Source organism: Felis catus, chromosome D4 (genome assembly GCF_018350175.1).
Source record: "Felis catus isolate Fca126 chromosome D4, F.catus_Fca126_mat1.0, whole genome shotgun sequence".
Lineage (NCBI taxonomy): Eukaryota > Metazoa > Chordata > Mammalia > Carnivora > Felidae > Felis > Felis catus.
This window is the reverse complement of record NC_058380.1, coordinates 55,944,617-55,965,088: the sequence shown is the minus strand read 5'-3', so window position 1 is coordinate 55,965,088 and position 20,472 is coordinate 55,944,617. Positions and strand designations below refer to the sequence as shown.

The 20,472-nt window shown below is 40.3% G+C and overlaps 1 protein-coding gene across 4 annotated transcripts in view; it reads left to right on the top strand.

Annotated features, from left to right (window-relative positions):
- The window catches only part of DCAF12 (DDB1 and CUL4 associated factor 12), a 39,646-nt gene that overhangs the window by 11,051 nt on the left and 8,123 nt on the right, over nt 1-20,472 (top strand). For all 4 annotated transcript variants that reach the window (XM_045042802.1, XM_045042801.1, XM_003995562.5 and 1 more), the window contains exons 3-4: nt 14,505-14,711; nt 15,800-15,860. In XM_045042802.1, the coding sequence (XP_044898737.1) occupies nt 14,505-14,711; nt 15,800-15,860 (268 nt within the window). The remainder of the gene's footprint in view (nt 1-14,504; nt 14,712-15,799; nt 15,861-20,472) is intronic.

Here is a 20,472-nt window from a genome sequence, read left to right as displayed (position 1 = left end):
AGCCACCCAGGCGCCCCTAGAGGAAGACTTTAGATGTGGAAATGATAGAATTGTTATGTTGGCAAGTTCATCTGCTGGGGCTCATGTATGGAAGTGTTTCTACATGGGAAATCCTTGTGGAAATGCCTCAAATTCTAAGGTTTCATATAGAGTTAATTGATGTTAGGAGGCTTTAGGAAGAGGAACAGTAGAAATATGTTTATGCCCCTTACATGTGAAGGTGCTAGAGTTGTTTTTTTCCTGCCCTTTTCTGACTTGTCTTCATGTCTGGGAAGGCCTTTCTTGGATTAACATAGGTGTGGGACTCAGGAATCCTGTTTTGTGTAGTGCATTGCAGACTGTGGATCACCTTCTGTTTGTGAGAAAATTAATGGTCAAGAATGTTAGGGCCCGACCAGCAGTCCTGTGGAGGGGTTCAAGAATTTTAGGGCAGTTTTTCTCAACAAGAATGTTGATGGTGTTTTTGGTGGTTTCTTTGTTGTCTGAGACTTTATCTCATTTTTACAGAATATTTCACATTCCTGGTTTCTACTCTGTATATTCCAGCAGTGTTCCCAACCCTCTCTACCCTGCACCCCCAGTGCTCCAAAGAGGAAGTAATTTACAGGGTGTTCAGGGAGGATTTCCCAAAGGAGGAAGGGGCTTCAACTAATGGGGAGGAAGCAGAGGTGTGTGTTCTGTAGCCAAATCAAGAAAGTACAAGAAATGTTGAGGGTCCCTAATAAACCCATTTGGCTGATGCAGGGCAGAAATTATGGGGAAAGAGACTGACACATTCACTGAAGGGTTGGCTAACTGAATCTCCCTTGAATAATTTTTTTTTCCTTTGGTTCATGCTAGCCTTTTTTTTTTTTTTCTTTTTCTAAACATTTATTTATTTTTGAGGGAGAGAAACAGAGTGCCAGTGGAGGAGGGTCAGAGAGAGAGGGAGACACAGAATCTGAACCAAGATCCAGGCTCTGAGCTTTTGGCACAGAGCCAGACACGGGGCTCGATCTCAACTGCGAGATCATGACCTGAGCCAAAGTCAGTTGTTCAACTGACTGAGCCACCCCAACGCCCCTCATGCTAGCCTTTAATAATGAATAATCTTGTTAATCACCTTTCTCATCTAGACAATTGAGTCACATGCAGTATGATCCCTGATATATTTAGAGCCTGTTCCTATAGCTCTGTAGCCTTGGAGGATGAGGAAACCTGAGTTGCTGAGAGCAGAGGTTTGCTGGGAGGTGCCTGATAGGCCAACTACCAGAGGAAAGTTAATAATAAAACAGTCTAGAGGTGCCCAGGTGGCTTAGTTGGTTAAGCGTCCAACTTTGGCTTGGGTCATGATTTCACGGTTTGTGAATTTAAGACCCATATCGGACTCTGCGCTGGTAGGGCAGAGCCTGCTTGAGATTCTCTCTCTCTCCTCTCGCAAAATAAATAAATAAACTAAAATAATAATAATAGGACAGTCTAGTTATTTCAGTTGGTTCCTACTTTCCTTGAACCCTTCCAAAGCTTGTCCTCCCCACCCCCAAGGCCAATCACTTGAACGGCTGTCATATCACCAAAGGAATAAAAAAGTTCCATGAGCTAAGCATGACTTCCTTTGTCAGTTTACTTGTTTTAAAATTTTTTTTTAATGTTTTTATTTATTTTTGAGACAGAGAGAGACAGAGCATGAGTGGGGCGGGGCAGAGAGAGAGGGAGACACAGAATCCAAAGCAGGCTCCAGGCTCTGAGCTGTCAGCACAGAGCTTGAGGCAGGGCTCGAACTCACGGACTGTGAGATCATGACCTGAGCTGAAGTCAGACCCTTAACTGACTGAGCCACCCAGGCGCCCCCAGTTTACTTGTTTTAAATTGATGCATATTTGATTTCTGATACTTAGGCCTTTGTTTCTCAGACATGACCCAGAAACCAGCTGCATCACAGTCACTTGAGGTGTGTGCTAAAAATGCAGTTTCCTTGTCCCTGCTCCAGTATGGATTCAGGATTTCCCTCAATGAAACCTAGGAATTGACATTTTATTAGTATTTTTTTTTAATTTATTTACATCTATTTATTTATTTTCAAGTTCATTTATTTTTTCTCAGTACTCTCCACACTCAATGTGAGGCTCAAACTCGTGACCCTGAATTCAAGAGTTGCATACTCTTCCGACTGAGCCAACCAGGTGCCCCTATTTTTTTTTTTTTTTTTTTTTTTTTTTTTTAAGTAATCTCTATACCCAGCATGGGGCTTGAACTCATAACCCCGAGATCAAGAGTCATATGCTCTACCAACTGAGCCAGCCAGGTACCTGAGGAATTGGCTTTTTTTTTTTTTTTTAATTTTTTTTTTCAACATTTATTTATTTTGGGGACAGAGAGAGACAGAGCATGAACGGGGGAGGGGCAGAGAGAGAGGGAGACACAGAATCGGAAACAGGCTCCAGGCTCTGAGCCATCAGCCCAGAGCCCGACGTGGGGCTCGAACTCACGGACCACGAGATCGTGACCTGGCTGAAGTTGGACGCTTAACTGACTGCGCCACCCAGGCGCCCCAGGAATTGGCATTTTAGACAAGCTCTCAGGCAATTGTTACATGAATCACTGGATTAGACTTTATGCTATGTAGCAATAATTTTTTTGCTACCTTATTAAATCTAGATCAGTTGTTTGAATCCTCCCTGTATATTCTAAACTACGTTCAGGGCGTAAGTGGGACATTATAGTTGATGGATCTGTAAGAATGTCCTTGTAGGCATCTTGGTTAGTATCTGTTCAGCGCCAGTAGGGTATAATTAGATGTTATTTCTGCACTTTGAGGAAGCCCTTGACAAATGGTTATTTTTCTTTTCTTTTTCAATTATTATTTTTCTGATTTGCCTGTTCCTGATCTCAATTACAGATAAAGCAAGATATTTGCCCATTATTTTTTCAAGTCAGATCTTAGCTTAGGACATTAGTTTCCAAGTTTTTGGTCTCTTTTCTAGCAGATTAATATGTAAACATATGTCAGAATATCCACATTTGTTTGTTTTTTGTTTTTTTTTTTTAAGATTTTATTTTTAAGTAATCTCTATACCCAACTTGGGGCTCAAACTCAACCCCAAGATCAAGAGTCTCCAGCTCTTTTGACTGAGCCAGAATATCCACATTTATACCAACAAATTTGATGATGTCATTTGTATTGCATATTTAGATTCAAAGATTTGTGGGTTGAGTGTGGGCTCTGTTTCTTATTAACTTTGTGCCTATGGACAAGCTCAAATACCTTCTCTTAAGCCTTTCTTCTCTCACCTTTAAAATAAATGGAGAGGGGTGCCTGGGTGGCGCAATCGGTTAAGCGTCTGACTTCAGCCAGGTCACGATCTCGCGGTCTGTGAGTTCGAGCCCCGCGTCAGGCTCTGGGCTGATGGCTCGGAGCCTGGAGCCTGTTTCCGATTCTGTGTCTCCCTCTCTCTCTGCCCCTACCCCGTTCATGCTCTGTCTCTCTCTGTCCCAAAATAAATAAAAAACGTTGAAAAAAAAAATTAAAAAAAAAAATAATAAATGGAGAAAGTAGTACCTGCCTAGCAGGGTCAGGAACAGAATTAAATAAAATGTTATTCAGCACAGTGCCTAAAACGTGTTTAGTAAATTGTTGATGTAATTAATGGTGGCAGTGAAGAAGAAGTGGCAGTAGTGATTTGTTGGTCCTAGACTTTAGGTTTATTTTTGGCCAGGTTTGGGTGTGCTTAAGGTAAATAGCATTTCTCTACCCTGTAAATGGCTTCTTTCTGTATGGTAGTTACATCCCAAGTAGCTTAGACATTTTACAATAATTCATCTAGGGCCACCTGGCTGGCTCAGTCAGTGGAGCATGCCACTCTTGATCTCAGGGTTGTGGATTCGAACCCATATTGGGTGTAGAGATTACTTGAAAATAAAATCTTGAAAGAAAGTATCATCTAAAAATAAATAGATAAATAAATAATCCCTATTGTATTTATTATATTTATATAATAATTTATGTAAGGAAGTACAATTAGGAAATTATATTTAATTTCATTATAGAAGGAATACAGATAAAAGCAAAATATTTTTCTGTGTACAAATTAATACCTAGTTCTGATAAGGATGTGGTGAAACAGGTACATATATACATTGCCACTGAAACCCTTTTTTGACAGCAATTTGGCATTATATTTCAAAAGTCTGGTACATATTAATTATTGAATGAAGAGCCTAAAAATATCATACCCTTTGACCTAATATTTTCAGACTAGGGAATTTATCCATAGGAAGAGAAGTCTTTTTTAATGATATAATCATTGCAAGCTATTTTATCTAAATATTAACAAAAAGAGAATACTTGAATAATTTATGGTAAATCACATCTGCATGATATTATGCAGAAATTAACATAATTATGAAGACTAATAACATGCAAAGCATTTGATATGTTAAATGTAATGAGATACAGAATTCTATCTGTGCTTATTATAGCTGTACACAATTATGCATTGAGAAATGAAAAAACAGATTTGAAAAGAGAGGGGGTACCTGGCTGGCTCAGTTGGTGGAGTGTGCAACTCTTGATCTCAGTGTCATGAGCTTGAGCCCCATGTTGGCATAGAGATTACTTGATAAAAATAAAAAGAGAGGATTCTGAATGATCTTTCTTGCATTTTTTTTTACTTCGTTATTGTTGATAAAATATTGTTAATAAACTTATTTTTTTAAATGTTACTTCAGCTAGATGAATCTTCTTTTTTCTTAGTCTAAAACAATGGTGGAAGTGGCCTTGTTCATTGCTTGTCTTGTTTACTGACAAAAATTCAGCATAGTTATGTATTATATATCTTTTCTGGGGAGAGGAAGTAAAATACAGTGGTAGGATATATAGCAAAAGGAGTTTCCTTTCTGAGTCACATAAGGATTTTTTTCGAACTCAAAATAACATCTAGAGAGAAATCTTCCTTCTGAGTGGGCAAATACACAACCATATTGTCCTTAAGACTTGGTACTATAATGCTCAGAAAGTAAAAGTGAGAGAAATAGGATTTTGCAGTCGTATCATTGTTTTAACACTGTTACTATTGAAAGCTTATAATTTTTTAATATACCAGATAAGTAATTAATATGTAACTATAATCTCTCTACTTTCCAGTAGTTTAGAGATAAGGCTCCCTGTTAATTCTGAATAGATGGCTTTATAACTAATTAGAAATGCTGTAGGGGAAGAAAAAGCTGAGAATAGAGTTGATTTCAGGGTTGTGAGTTTGAGCCCCGCATTAGGTGTAGAGATTACTTAAAAATAAATCCATAAAAAAAATTTAAAAAGAATACACTTCCAATAAATGACTCTTTAAAAAAATCAGTTTATTGAACTTGTTAGATATAAAATTTGCAAAGAATTATGTCACTTAATTCTAGGATAATTATAAATCCTAGTATGTCTTCCTTCCACAAAAATCATGATTCTAGTGGGAAAATACCAGATTTCAGGATCCCATAGGAAGTATCATTGCTAATTTTAGCAAGTCAGCCCATAGCCACCTTTTGAAGGAACAGTTTATAGTCACAATTCAGAGAGTAAGAGGTCTTGGCATAGCATAGGAGCCTGGATTTAGATACAAGGATGTTCATTGCAGTGTTTTATACTACTGAAAATTTGAACACAGCATAAATGTTTAATAATAGGAGATGCAGGGTGCCTGCTAGCTCAGTTGGAAGAGCATGATTACTTAAAAGAAATCTTTAAAAAATAATAATAGGAAATACATTCAGTAAATGCTAGTATACACATACAGTAAACTACCTTATAGGCATTAAGAAATATGTAGAACTGTATCAACTAATTTGGAAAGCTGTTACTGCTGTATTAAATAAAACTATATAAAATAATATGTGACATCACATTTTACAAATGAAGAAATATAGGTAGGCATGTGACTGAGTGTGTAGTAAAGGGCCTGAAAGAAGATACAGAGAGTGAGTGATAGGATTGTGGTGGTTTTTATTTCCTAATACCTGCTTTTCTATGTTTTATAAATTTAGGATGTATTATTTTTGTATGTATGTATGTATGTATGTATGTATTTATTTATTTATTTATAACTTTTACTTATTTTGGGAGAGAGCACGAGTAGGAGAAGAGCAGAGAGAGAGAATTCCAAGCAGGCCCACACTGTTAGTGTCAAGCCCAATGTGGGGCTCGTACTCACATATCATGAGATCATGACCTGAGCTGAAACCAAGGATCAAAAACTTAACCGACTGAGCCACCCAGCCTCCCCAGTCCTTTTACTTTAAATAACCACACAATCTCTCCTTTAATATACTTGGAATTAAAACAATGACCTGGGCTTTCTGGTGTTACAACTCTTCTAGGTCCTGAACAGTCTGAAATATTTGTAGCTATGGAGTCTTGATATTGTTCAAGCACCATATTGAGCTCAGCTGTATCCCCAACCTCCTGTGCAGCAGGATGCAGGTGGGCAGGGAACTGGCTTTTTTACAGGTGGGCTAAACAGAATGCCTGATTTTCCTGGTCATCGTTGGGAGTCTTGAATACAACTCATTATCTTGATCCTTTTCTTATATTGTGCAAGTCATATGTGTTCGTTGAGAAAAAAATTAAGGTAACTGGGACTATGTTTTTATTTATTTGTTTGTTTATTTATGTTAATGTTTTATTTATTTTTGAGAGCCAGAGACAGAGTGTGAGTGGGGAGGGGCAGAGAGAGGGAGACCCAGAATCTAAAGCAGGCTCCAGGCTCTGAGCTGTCAGCACAGAGCCCGACATGGGGCTCAAACCCACAAACTGTGAGATCATGACCTGAGCCGAATTCTGACGTTTAATCAACGAGCCACCCAGGTGCCCCATGTTTTTATTTATTTTGAGAGAAAAGAAGAGAACAAATCCCAAGGATCATGGGGCTCAATCCCAGGATCATCATCTGAGCTGATATCAAGAGTCTGAGCTTAGGGGCGCCTGGGTGGCTCAGTCGGTTGAGCGTCTGACTTAGGCTCAGGTCATGATCTCACAGTCCGTGAATTCGAGCCCCACGTTGAGCTCTGTGCTGACAGCTCAGAGCCTGGAGCCTGTTTCAGATTCTGTGTCTCCATCTCTGAACCTCCCCCATTCATGCTCTTTCTCTCTCTGTCTCAAAAATCAATAAAGGTTAAAAAAAAAAATTAAAAAAAAAGAGTCTGAGCCAACTGAGCCACTCAGGTGCCCCAGGAATTATGTTTTTTTAAAAGCTTATTCATTTAGGTGCCTGGCTGGGCCACTCAGTAGAGCATGCACCTTCATCTCAGGGTTGTAAGTTTGAGCCCCACGTTGGGTATAGAGATTACTTAAAAATAAGATTTTTTTTTAAGCTTATTTATTTTATACCATAGCATGAACAGCTTTCCGTGTTAATAAATATTCTCTGTCTTTTTTTTGTCTTTTTTTTAAGTAAACTCTACCCCCAGCAAGGGGCTTGAACTCATGAACCCAAGGTCAGTAATCACATACTCTACTGACTGAGCCAGGCCCATTCTTAAAAGCTGTATAATAGTCCACTGTGTGGCTATACCCAATCCCCTGTGGTGTCTCACTGTTTAAAAATTTATTTTATTTATTTATTTTTAAAAGATTTTATTTTAGGAGCACCTGGGTGGCTCTGTTGATCGTCCGACTCTTAGTTTCGGTTCAGGTCACGATCTTACGGTTTGTGGGTTTGAGCGCTGTGTTGGACTCCGCACTGACCGTGCAGAGCCTGACTGGGATTCTCTCTCTCTCTCTCTCTCTCCTCTTTCTGCCCCGCCCCTGCTTGCATTTGCACACATGCTCTTTCTTTCTCTCTCAAAATAAATGAATTAAAAAAAAAAAAACTTAAAAAAAAAAAAAGATTTTATTTTTTAAGTAATTTCTATACCCTGTATAGGGCTTGAACTCTCAACCCCAAGATCAAGAGTTATATGTTCCACCAACTGAGCCAGCCCGGTGTCCCAAAATTAATACATTTTAGTTAAAACTATTCACCAATCATTATTTCCTTAGCATAAGTTCTTGAAATTACAGGCTTTACGTGTGTTGAAATTTTTGATACATATTGTCTGACCATTTTCTGTTGATCTTCTTGGTCTTGGCTCTCTCCTTTGCTCCTACTCATTTTCTTGGTTTGGAATAGGAATGGATTCTTTGATTTTGGTTGTCTTCCATTTACCTAACTTTCAGCAGACTTAGGCTGCCCAGTTGGCTTTTTCTGTCTGACTGAGTATAATTTATCTTGATATCTGTGTAATCTATGTGGATTTGTTTTCCTTTATCCATTAGGCTCCAGCTAAAAAAAACACTTCGGAATTTTAGAAATTTTGTGAGCCCCTTCATTTTATTAAGCTACCTTCATCTTTCTATGTATGCACATTTGTGTGTATCTACGTGTATTATACATGCATTCAGAGATATACTCTCTAATTTTATAAGCTTCCTGATTGTAAGTCCTTTGCTTTCATTTTTTTTCCCCTCTGTTCTAGAATGTAAGCTGCAGGGAGCCATTTAGATTCAAACTTACCTTGCCATGCTGCTAGTTCCTGGCAGGGATCCCAGTAGGTTAATGTGGAGCAGCCCCATTCTGGGATTTGTTACAGGAACCGCATGAAGCCTTGGCCCCTTGTCAGAGAGCTTGGGGAAATACTCTGTGGCAGCTCACTCACATCCCTTTCCCTTCCTTTGAAAAAGCAAAAAGTTTCTGTCCTTCACATGGTGCTTTGTCATTGCTCTGCAAGAGTGAGGTTGGGGGTAAACTCCTGGTTTCCTGGGTCCTGTAGAGACTTAGCTATTAACTTTTTCATTTCCCCTGTATCAGATGTTTTTTATCAAGTGTAGATGAAACTACACCATACAGAACTAAACAAACATTAGAATAGTGTATTGCTGGGGCACCTGGGTGACTCAGTTGGTTAAGTGTCTGACTTCAGCTCAGGCCATGATCTCACAGTTCACGAGTTCAAGCCCCACACTAGGCTCTCTGCTGTCAGCACGGAGCCTGTTTCAGATCTTCTCTGCTCCTCCCCGGCTCATATTCTCTCTCTCAAAAATAAATAAACATTAAAAAAAATAGTGTATATTTTTTAGAATAGTATATCACTATTAATTGTTACTTGTTACGCACCAATTATGTGCCAAGCCCTGTGCTAGATGCTTTATGTTTTATTAGATCTTTTAGCAACCCTAGAGGTAGATCTTATTCTATTTTTATAGATGAGAAACAAAATATAGAAAGGTTAAGTGACTTGCCTAAGATCACACAGCTAATAGGTAACAAATTTGAAATTCAAATCTAGATTTCTCAAAACTGGAGTCATTGGACTTAAGACTTTCTTGGACATGAATAGTTGAAACCTTTTCTCCACATCTTTTCTGGATGGCAGAAATGGACCTCTGTATTAAGACAGGAATGGCCACACACACACACACGGATAAAAGAATGGGCTGACACAGTGGCTAAAATAATCTTTAGCCTGCCCTCAGATTCCATAAGAGAAACTTGGATCTTTCCAGATTGCAGGTCAGTTTACTCTTGTATCTTATCAAATTCATTACTCTTAGTATACAGAACAGATTTTCTACATCAGTGCTTCTCAAGCATCAATATACATAGAGATCTTGGGAAACTCCAGATTCTTATTAAATATGTCTAGGGCTGGGCTTGAGATTCTTGGGTTCCAACAAGCTCCTTTGAATAGCAAGCATCTAGATCAGTGATTATTAAACCTGGGCAATCATTAGATTCACCTGGAGATCCTTGAAAAGAAGTCAGTTTTACAGTCCCCAGAGTTGGAAATTGGAGGCATTTTAGGGTAGGGCCTGGGAATTGTTTTTCTTTTATAGTGTTTCTAAAAAAGAAAACTCCCCAGGTTATTGTGATAATCAATTAGGGAATCATTGGTCTCAAAGGTAGCATGTTATGGATGCATTGTCCCCCAAAACAAAAACACAGAGATATAAGTGGGCAGTTAATTTTGCTTCATTAAACATTTGAGAGGGACTGTGTTGGTTAGAGATCATTTGCTCTAAAAGAGTAAGAAACCCACTCATGGTTGTTGTTGTTTTTTTTGTTTGTTTTTTTTTAATTTTTCTTAAATGTTTTATTTATTTATTGAGAGAGAGAACAGGGGAAGGGCAGAGAGACCGGGACAGAAGATCCGAAGCAGGCTCTCTGGCTCTGCACACTGACAGCAGAGAGCCTGACGTCGGGCTCGAACTCACAAACTGTGAAATCATAACCTGAGTCGAAGTCAGACACTTAGCCAACTGAGCCACCCAGGCACTCCCCCCACTGATGTTTATTGGAAGGGCTAATATGCAAACCCCAAAAGTAGGAAGTATCTCTAGATCTCAGAAGGAAACGGAACTAAGAATTGGAAAGCTGTTAGGAATTAAGGATGTCTGTGCTGTCTCTCTTCTGTTCCTTTCCCTCTGGGACTGGCTTTGGTAGAAATTGGTCACCCAGACAGTCTGGTCTAATGCCTCCAAACCAGTTTCACATTCCTGAGAGAATCTGATCAGTCCGATCTAGCCTCTGGATTGGTTCTCCCTGAGCCAGGAGGCCACCTCTGCACAATTCTCTGATCTGGAGATCTGGACTTACATCAAATGCACCTTACTAGGGCCCCACTCTAAATGCAGGGATATGTGGTCCCCTTAACATTGTTGATCACACTTCCTGAAAGGTGTCTTCTACAAGTGCTTACTATATACCTTTGCACTGTTGGGGTAGGATTACCGAACTAAATAAGATAAATCTCCTACTCTTTGAATTGGGAGGGCGTTGTAATTGGGGGAGAGAGACAAAGATTTTAAATTAGTGTTGTGGGTAGAGGGGTATCTGGGAAACCTGCAAGAGAAAAACTTATCCCGCCTGGATATTTAGGGAATATTCAGAGAGGACATACTGAACTGAATCGTGAAAGATAAGTACGTGCTGGCCACATATAGAAAAGAGGGGGAAGTAGTTGTGGCTTTGTGAACAGCACGAGCATGAAACAAAATAATTATATTTCATTGAAGATTTTTGGGTGAATAATAAGTAATAAGCCATTATTTCTAGAGCATGAGGTCCATGGCAGGTTGTAAAGCTAGAGAGAGAGGTTGGGGCCAGATTGAGGAGTCTTGATGCTGTGATAAGGAGTTTAGATTTAGATAAAGAGGAATGAATAGATATTTTTTTCTTTTCTTTTTTTTTAATGTTTGTTTATTTTTGAGAGAGAGACAGAGCGTGAGTGGAGGACAGAGAGAGAGGGAAACGCAGAATTCAAAGTGGGCTCCAGGCTCTAAGCTGTCAGCATAGAGCCTGATGTGGGTCTCGAACTCACGAACTTTGAGATCATGACCTGAACCGAAGTCGGACGCTTAACCGACTGAGCCACCCAGGTGCCCACCAATGGAAATTTTTAACTGATATGGGAGGATTGCCATTTTTGTTCAAGATGACGTGTTAAAGTGTGGAGAATAGGGGCGCCTGGGTGGCTCAGTCAGTTAAGCGTCTGACTTCGGCTCAGGTTATGATCTCACAGCTTGTGAGTTTGAGCCCCGCGTCGGGCTCTGTGCTGACAGATCAGAGCCTGGAGCCTGCTTCAGATTCTGTGTCTCCTTCTCTCTCTGCCCTCACCCTGCTTGTGCTTTCTGTCTTTCATAAATGAATAAATATTAAAAAAAAATTTTTTAAGTGTGGAGAATAGTTTTGATTTTGGCCTTGCCTGAAGGTACAAAGACCAGTTGCCATTGTCCAGACAGGTGATGAGAAAAAGGATGGAAAGGTAGGAGCCAACTGTGAGAATATTTAAGATGTAGATTTGGCAGGTCTAGAGATTGGATGATGGGAATGTGGGAGGAGTCGAGAAGGAAGGTAATTTGTTTTGCACTTATTTATTTATTTATTTATTTATTTATTTATTTTGAGAGAGAGAGAGAGAGAGAGAGAGAGAGAGCGAGCGAGAGAGAGCGAGCATGCACAGGCAGGCAGGGGACTGGCAGAGGGAGAGGAAGAGAGAGAATCTTAAGCAGGCTCCACACCCAGCACTTAAGAAACTGAACCACCCAGGCACCCCTGGACATTACTGAGTTTAAAATGCCTATGGAGTACATCAGCAATGGTGCCTGTTAGGCCGGGAATCTGCCTTAAGTAGTTCTCAAGGCTTATATTACAGATTCAGGGGAGGTTGTGCCTCCCCACCCCACTTTCTTTTTAAAATTTTTCCTCAGTCTCTGGCACTCTTTTTTTTTTTTTTAATGTTTGTTTATTTTGAGAAAGAGACAGAGCATGTGCATGGGAGAGGGGCAGAGGGAGAGAGAGAGAAAATCCCAAGCAGGCTCTGCACTGTCAGCACAAAGCCTGACCCCGGGCTTGATCCCACGAACTGTGAGATCATGACCTTAGTCAAAATCAAGAGTTGGACGCTTCGCTTAACTGACTGAGCCACCCAGACACTCCAGTGGAGAGAGCTCTTAATCAGACTTCATCCCTGCCTTACACCAGCATAAATGCGTCCTGGACCAAGAGCAGACATGAAAGATGTTAGCACATGTGTGTGCCTCACAGTGCTGTCCATGCAGTGGGCAGTAGTGGTTAGTAAACACTTGAGTGAGCAAGCGAAGAGTGACGTGGGCAGTAGGTCCAGGTCCCTTAGATATGGGTGTTGATTAGAACATGACCTCACCTGACTGCATTCCCCTTCACTGACTTGGAAAGACATCCCTATGAATTGTTGGAAGGAAGCAAGTGGGGACATCGTGTAGTACATGCAGTCCTGATTCTGTCAGATTTCACATTCACCTCTTATTTGTGAGGTGAGGTCAGAAGGTTGAGTACCAGAAGGTTAAAGGCTGCCTTATTTGCTCTGCTACTGTTGATTCTTGCAAAGAGGCGCCACCTGCCTCTCAGTAGCTGGGAGCTAACACTCAGATTCCTCATCTGTAAAATGGGACCATCAGAGAGTTCTGGTCTGCTCATCTTTACAGCAGTCTCTGCCCCTCAGCACTGCCCACATCGGTGTGTCCCGAGCACTGTGGGGCCTCAGCAGCCTCCCCAGCCCCACCGACCCCAGGTGTGGCAACCACAGATGTCCCTGGACATGGCCAGATGTCCCCCAGGGGGACTTTTAAGTAACTGGAAGCCCCCAGCACAGCGTCTGGCATACTCACCAGCCAGGATTTTCCTTTTTCTCTACTGCTGAGGGCATTATCGTGGTGTTTGCTCACCTGGGTTTTAAATTAAAAAAAAAAAAAAAAAAAAAGTTGGACACTTAAGTACCAAGCCATCCAGGCACCTCTCTCCCTGGCACTCTTATTCCAGGTACTCCTTCCCTTATATTTAAATTTAAGGCCTATCTAGTTTCTCCTTTCCTAGACCTTCTTCTGGCACAAGCAGTAGGTTACTTTATACAAAGATTTGACGTGATTTGGCTTCATCACAAGAGCTGCTGAGAGGATTTTAAGCTGACTTCCTACACTAAGGTGTATGACATTAGAGATTATTTCTCTCTCGTGCATAGACACATTGCTAGCTCCTAGAACAGTACTTGGTATTTTAGGTGGTCCTGAACAACTGAGTGAAAGAGTGAATCATTTAATTCTATAAAGAGTTTCTTAAAAGACTTGGGATTGTTCTTTCTCTGAGACTGATCTTTTCTGTAAAACATTTCTCTGAGTTAAATCTTGCAGAGTGGCAAGAGGTTAGTTTGGAAAAGAGGTGGAGAAGAGCATTTCAGGCAGAAGCAGCAGCATGAACAAAGGCATGGGGCATGTGAATTGTGTACGTGCTTAGAGAAGAGCAGTGAGATAATTAATAACTCTTACCTTGTCATATGTCTCAGGTCACTCCAGCAAACCTAACATTTATAACACAGTTAATAGTGGTTATGATGATGGGTTCTGGGAATTGTTTACAAGTTTCTCTGCATGGGTACATAAGAATTAGATATATAAAATAAGTCCAGAATGGTAGAAAACCTTTAGTTGGGTTCTTTAGGTCCATAGTCTAATGAAAATCCTCTTTGAAGCTGCCCCTTTTTTTTTTTTTTAAGTTTATTTTATTTATTTATTTATTTATTTGTTTATTTATTTATTTATTTATTTATTTATTTTGAGAGTGGGGGAGCGGGAGTGGAGCAAAGAGAGAGGGAAAGAGGAGGAAAAGAGAAAAGAATCGCAAGCTTGGGACTGGGGCATGATCTCAGGAACGGTGAAATCAAGAGCCAGATGCTTAACTGACTGAGCCAATCCAGGCACCCCTGAAGCTGTCTTTGAATCCCAGACAGAGTTTACTGCTTGTTAATCTGTGTTCATGCAGTATATTATACCTTTCTCTGTTATATTTCCTTATTTTCATATTTCATTTGACTAATAACCCTGACTATGCCTTTAACAATTTCTAGGGTCTAACATGTAGTAGAGATTAATTAAAGTTTGATGGATAATTGAATGAATGGATGTTTGTACCCAGGGTTATCCATATTAAAGAGAAACTGTGTCACCTTCTTTATCCCTTTTCTTGTAGCTATTTGTAGTGGATGTGCAGACAAGCCAGATCACCAAGATTCCCATTCTGAAGGACCGGGACCCTGGAGGTGTGACCCAGCAGGGCTGTGGTATCCATGCCATTGAGCTGAATCCCTCCAGAACTCTGTTAGCCACTGGAGGAGACAACCCCAACAGTCTTGCCATTTACCGGCTGCCTACGCTAGATCCTGTGTGTGTGGGTGATGTAAGTTTCCCCAGTAATTGTAGTTAGAGGTAGCCTGTTTTTAAACAGAGCCTGCTAGGTAACATGGACCCTCCTCCCACATGCCCCCTGGGAAAGAATAGTTTCCCCTAGATTTCTGCTAACTCCAGGGGCATGGGGGTGGGGTGAGAGGGTAGAAATATCTGAATGGGGACTGAATTCCCCATAGTGAGTATCTGGTATATTGAGAGTGTTGTTCAATAAAGCAGTGAGCAACACACCTCAGGGTCCAGCACCAGTGGATTTGTGTCTGAACCCACAATGTCTACATATCTCCCACTGCCCATAGTCAGAGAACAAAGTTTATTAAGTCATTCATTCAGCAACAACTGTTTATTGAGCTTTCTATGTCCAATCATTGTTTTGGACACTGGGGACATGCAATGAACAAAACAGATAAAGCCCCACACCTCGTGAAGCCTGTCTTCTAGTGGAGGGAGACATATAAACCAATATATAAACCAATAAATATTTACCAGCAGTATGTCGGAGTGTGATAAGTGCCATGGAGAAGTGTAAAGGCAGATTAAGGGGATAGAGAGAGTTGGAGAATGCTATTTCAGAGGATGGTCAGAGAAGTCCTCATTGATAAGAATGACATTTAGCAGGGAGACATAAAGGAAATGAGAGTACAAGTCATGTTGATGTCTGGAGGAAGAGAGTTCCAGACAGAAGGAACAGCAAAGAGGTCAGTTACAGCTCTTGTACCAGGAAGGTACAAGAGGAGAGTGGTAGGATGAAATTAGGGAGAGAAAAGGTAGGTGATTATGTGTAGGAGCCCCAAATAAGACATCCAGAGGTGGCAGGCCAGAGCGGTGTGTCCACCAGACACGTTCATTGCCCATGGGAATGCTGGTTTTATTCCAGCCTTGAGCTCCTCAAGACAGAAGTTAAAAATTGTGGGATCCTGCCCTATGGGTTAAGATCATCAGAGATCACTTTATCAGTTTTACAAAGATATTTTCAGTCAGACTATATGCTTTTCAAGAGTATACATTGTAATCCTTATTTTACTAATTTATTTTTTCCCCTCTCTCTCTGTACCTGTCTGTCACTTCTTCCTCTCCAAGGATGGACACAAGGATTGGATCTTTTCCATTGCATGGATCAGTGATACTATGGCGGTATCTGGTAAAATTACCCTTTTGTATGGAGTTTTTGTGTGGCAGGGAGGGAGGGAGGCTAGAAATTGAAAAGGGGTAGTAGTGCGATTGGAAATAGCCCAGTAAACAGACCATCAGCCAGGGGCCAGGAGATCTTATTTCCAATATTGGCTCTTTCTCTTACTTATCATGTGTCCTTGAATAAGTCATTTCCCCTGTATATTCCTGATCTGGAAAGTGGAGTTTTGCTGGCATTCTTCATTTATTATTCATATTCTACTTTGTTCCCCAAAAGTATGTGTGATGGCATGTTAGCCTCAACATTTCTGGGGTACTTCATTGTGACAATGGTTGTGAAAGTTTTTGGAAAAGTTGATGTGAAGTATTAGGAGCAGTTATTTTCTGTACAATTATATAAAGTGCTTCTTATTGATAAAAGTTGTATAGAATTGGGGGAATTTCTTGGGGCGCCTGGGTGGCTCAGTCGGTTAGGCATCCGACTTCAGCTCAGGTCATGATCTCACACTCCGTGAGTTTGAGCCCCGCTTTGGGCTCTGTGCTGACAGCTTGGAGCCTGGAGCCTGCTTCAGATTCTATGTCTACCTCTCTCTGACCCTCTCCCGTTCACGCTGTGTCTTTCTCTGTCTCAAAAATAAATAAACATTAAAAAAAAAATTAAAAAAAAAAAAGAATTGGGAGAATTTCTTTCCCAGGGGTAGAAGTCAGAAAAAAACACAGGGAAATTAGTGTAGAGAAGATAATAAAGAGATACACAAATGCTTTCTGGATACCCACAGCAGCCTACAAAGTAGGCTGAGAGTGCTACAGTTTTGCTGGGTACCCATATGTAAAAATCCAATCCCCAGTTCTAGATTCCCAAATAAAAATAATCATAATGGTTGCTAAATTAAGTACCTCATATCTGTTATTTCTTATAATTCTCAGAATAATACTAAAAGGTTTGCATTATTAGCCTCATTTCACAAATGAGAAACTTTATATTCTGAGAGTTTATTATAACTTGCCAAAGGCCACATGAATAGTGACAGATGGACTCAGGATCTGAATCCAGGTCTGATTTCAAAGCCCATGCTTAGAACTGCTACTAATAAAAGCTCAGGGAACATAAATATTTCCTGTTTCAATTCTTCACAAGGCAATAGAAAGCAGCCAAGAAGGAAGATAAATCTATTGAAGAAACATAGTTACAGGTCAGAATTACCCAGGAGTGGTTCAGAAGCTTTTGAATTCCCTGTCATTTGCCTCCCTGGGGAATGAGAGCTGTTTGAAGGCAGAGGCTGAGTCCTGTCATCTTTATAACAGGGATTGCCTGTATGACAGTAACCTGCACTAAATGTTGTTGGGAGCCAGAACTTGGCTTTGCTTTGGGAGCCTCTCATCTCTCCTTGAGATACCCTGCCAACATCCTATGTTTTCAAGCTGCTAACTCCCAAGTCTACATTTTCTGAACAGTATAGCAGGTTTTAAGAACATGGGCTCTGAGGGCACCTCGGTGGCTCAGTTGGTTAAGCACCTGACTCTTGATTTTGGCTCAGGTCGTGATCTCATGGTTTGTGGGTTCAAGCCCTGTGTCAGGCTCTACATGGGCAACTTGAACCCTGCTTGGGATTCTGTCTCCCTGCCTCTCTCTGCACTTCCCCCACTGACACTCTCTTTGTCTCTCTCTAAAATAAACGTTTTTATAAAAAGGTCATTGGTAGGGTTAAATGAAGTAATACATAGTTGCTGCTGTATTAAAAATGCCCAATACTTGTTAACCATTGTTAATGTTCAGCTTGATGATGAATATCAACCCCTGAACATTCCACCTCAGACTCAGCACATTCATACTCATCATCTTTCTTCCAAGATCCCCTCCTCTCCAAGGACATATATTTGTGAATGCTCCCACCTTCCACACAAAGGTGCACAGCCAGAAAACTAAAACTCCTCTTAGGGTCTTCAGTCTCCTTAGATTACCAAGCCATGTTTATACTGCTTTTTAAAGTATGTCTTATAAACATTGTATGTCACCTATACTTAAATAATTAAAAAAAAAAACCCTCTTATATACAATTTCTTTCTTTTTTTTTTTTTTAACGTTTTATTTATCTTTGAGACAGGGAGAGACAGAGCATGAACAGGGGAGGGTCAGAGAGAGGGAGACACAGAATCTGAAATAGGCTCCAGGCTCTGAGCTGTCAGCACAGAGCCCAACGTGGGCCTCGAACTCACGGACCGTGAGATCATGACCTGAGCCTAAGTCGGCCGCTTAACCGACTGAGCCACCCAGGCGCCCCTACAATTTGTTTTCTATGCTAGAGTGCTCATCATCTATATCTTGAATTACCCCTAATATCTTTCCATATTTTCTCTCTGCTTCTGTACTTGTCTTCTCTAATCCAATCTTCATGATGCTGCCCAACTAGTTCTTTAAATAATTTTTCTTTATTTTAAAAGTAATAGGTGTTAATCTTAAGAAATTTTTAAAATATAGATAAACAAAAAAGGAAATAAGAACTACCCTCAATATCTCTACCCAGAGATAACTACTATTAATATTTTGAAATATAATATTAAAATAATAGTCATTTTTCAGTACATATTTTTAGTTGGTTAAAATGGATGAATGATGAATATATGGATAGATGCACCTACCAAGTATAATAAAATGTTGATAGAATACAGTTCATTGTAAAATTCTGTCAACATTTCAGTATGCTTGAATTTTTCATAATAAAACTTGTATAGTTGTTTTTTTTTTTAATGTTTATTTATTATTAAGAGACAGAGCATGAGCATGGGAAGGACAGAGAGAGAGGGAGACACAGAATCTGAAGCAGGCCCCAGGCTCTGAGCTGTTAGCACAGAGCCTGACACAGGGCTCGAACTCACAAACTGCGAGATCATGACCTGAGCTGAAGTCAGACACTTAACCGACTGAGCCACTCAGGCACCCCAAAACTTGTACAGATTTATTTTTTAATTTGCATTATAAACCATGCATAGTTCTTCGGATGTGTCCTTCTCTCTCTGGCCTTTTCTAGATTTCATATGTAATAAAACCTCTGCTTTGAATCCCTGTCCATAAGCGTTATGATGCAAACAAATTGGTGGCACCTGGCTGGCTCAGTCTGTAAAGCATGTGACTCTTGATGTCGGGGTTGTAGGTTTGAGCCCTGTGTTGGGTGTAGAGATTTCTTGAAAATAAAATCTTTAAAAGAAAAGATGCACACAAATTGGATGGTATTTCTCTCATGTTAGATAATTTTTACTATGAAACATTTGTGAGATTTGCAATATGGGAAGGATATCTTCTAGTCTAAAGGAGAGTTGGCAAATAACTTTACTGGAAAGGAATTTTAAAACATGATTTTTTTTTTGAAATTTATTTATTTTGAGAAAGAGTGAATGTGCTCATGTGCATGCAGGCAGCAGAGAAGCAGAGAGAGAATCCCAAGCAGGCTCTGCACTATCAGTGTAGAACTCAGTTTGGGGCTTGAGCTCATAAACTGTAAATCATGAACTGAGCCAAAATCAAGAGTGGACGCTCAACAACTGAACCACCCAGGCACCCCTAAGACGGGATTTTTTTTTTTTAATATTTCTTTGAGAGAGAGAGAGAGAGAGAGAGCAGGGGAGGGGCAGAGAGAGAGGGAGACACAGAATCTGAAGCAGGCTCTAGGCTCTGAGCTGTCAGCACAGAGCCTGACGCGGGGCTCAAACTCATAGACCTCGAGATCACATGACCTGAGCCGAAGTTGAATGCTTAACCGACTGAGCCATCCAGGCACCCCAAAACAGGATTTTTTTTAATGGTTTTTGATTTTCTATTTTATGACTATAACACAGCCTTATTCTTATAGGACATACAGATTGTTCTGAATAAACATCTTTTTGTATGTGTCTTATGATAGTGCAGTATTCCTAGATGGGAACACACACTTTCTGGTTTTTGCTGCAGATGCTCACTTGTCCTCCAGAAAGATGGTCCCATTTAAGCTTGCCACCAGCAATGTATTCAGGGCTCAGTTCAAAGAAAAGTGTTTTTAGTTTTTTAAGTGCTTCATTATTGTTTGCTAAGGAAAACTATGTTTTTAAGTATTCATTTTCTGCAGAATGCTCATCCTTTTTTTTTTTTTTTTTTTTTTTTTTTAAGTCATCTCCACACCCAACATGAGTCAAGAGTTAGTAGCATGCTCTACTGACTGAGACAGCCAGGTGCCTCGAACTTGCATTCTTTTTTTAAAGGTTTTTGTTTTTTGGGTTTTTTTTAAGTTTATTTTTGAGAGGGTGGGGAGGGGCAGAGAGAGAGGGAGACACAGAATCTGAAGCAGGTTCCAGGTTCTGAGCTGTCAAGCACAGGGCTCAATGTGGGGCTCAAGCCCACAAACTGTGAGATCATGACCTGAGCCAAAGTGGGATGCTTAACCCATTGAGCTGCCCAAGTGCCCCAAACATTCTTAATATGGGGATTATGGTCCCTATAGGTCCATGGAAAGCCTTCAAGAGGTTCATGAACCTCCCTAAAATTGAATGTACAATGTGGTATTTTGTGTTGTTTTCTAGAGAAAGGGGTTTTTAACATTCCTAAGTCTCTCAGAGGCATACAAGACTCAGAAGACATTAAGTACTGTTGC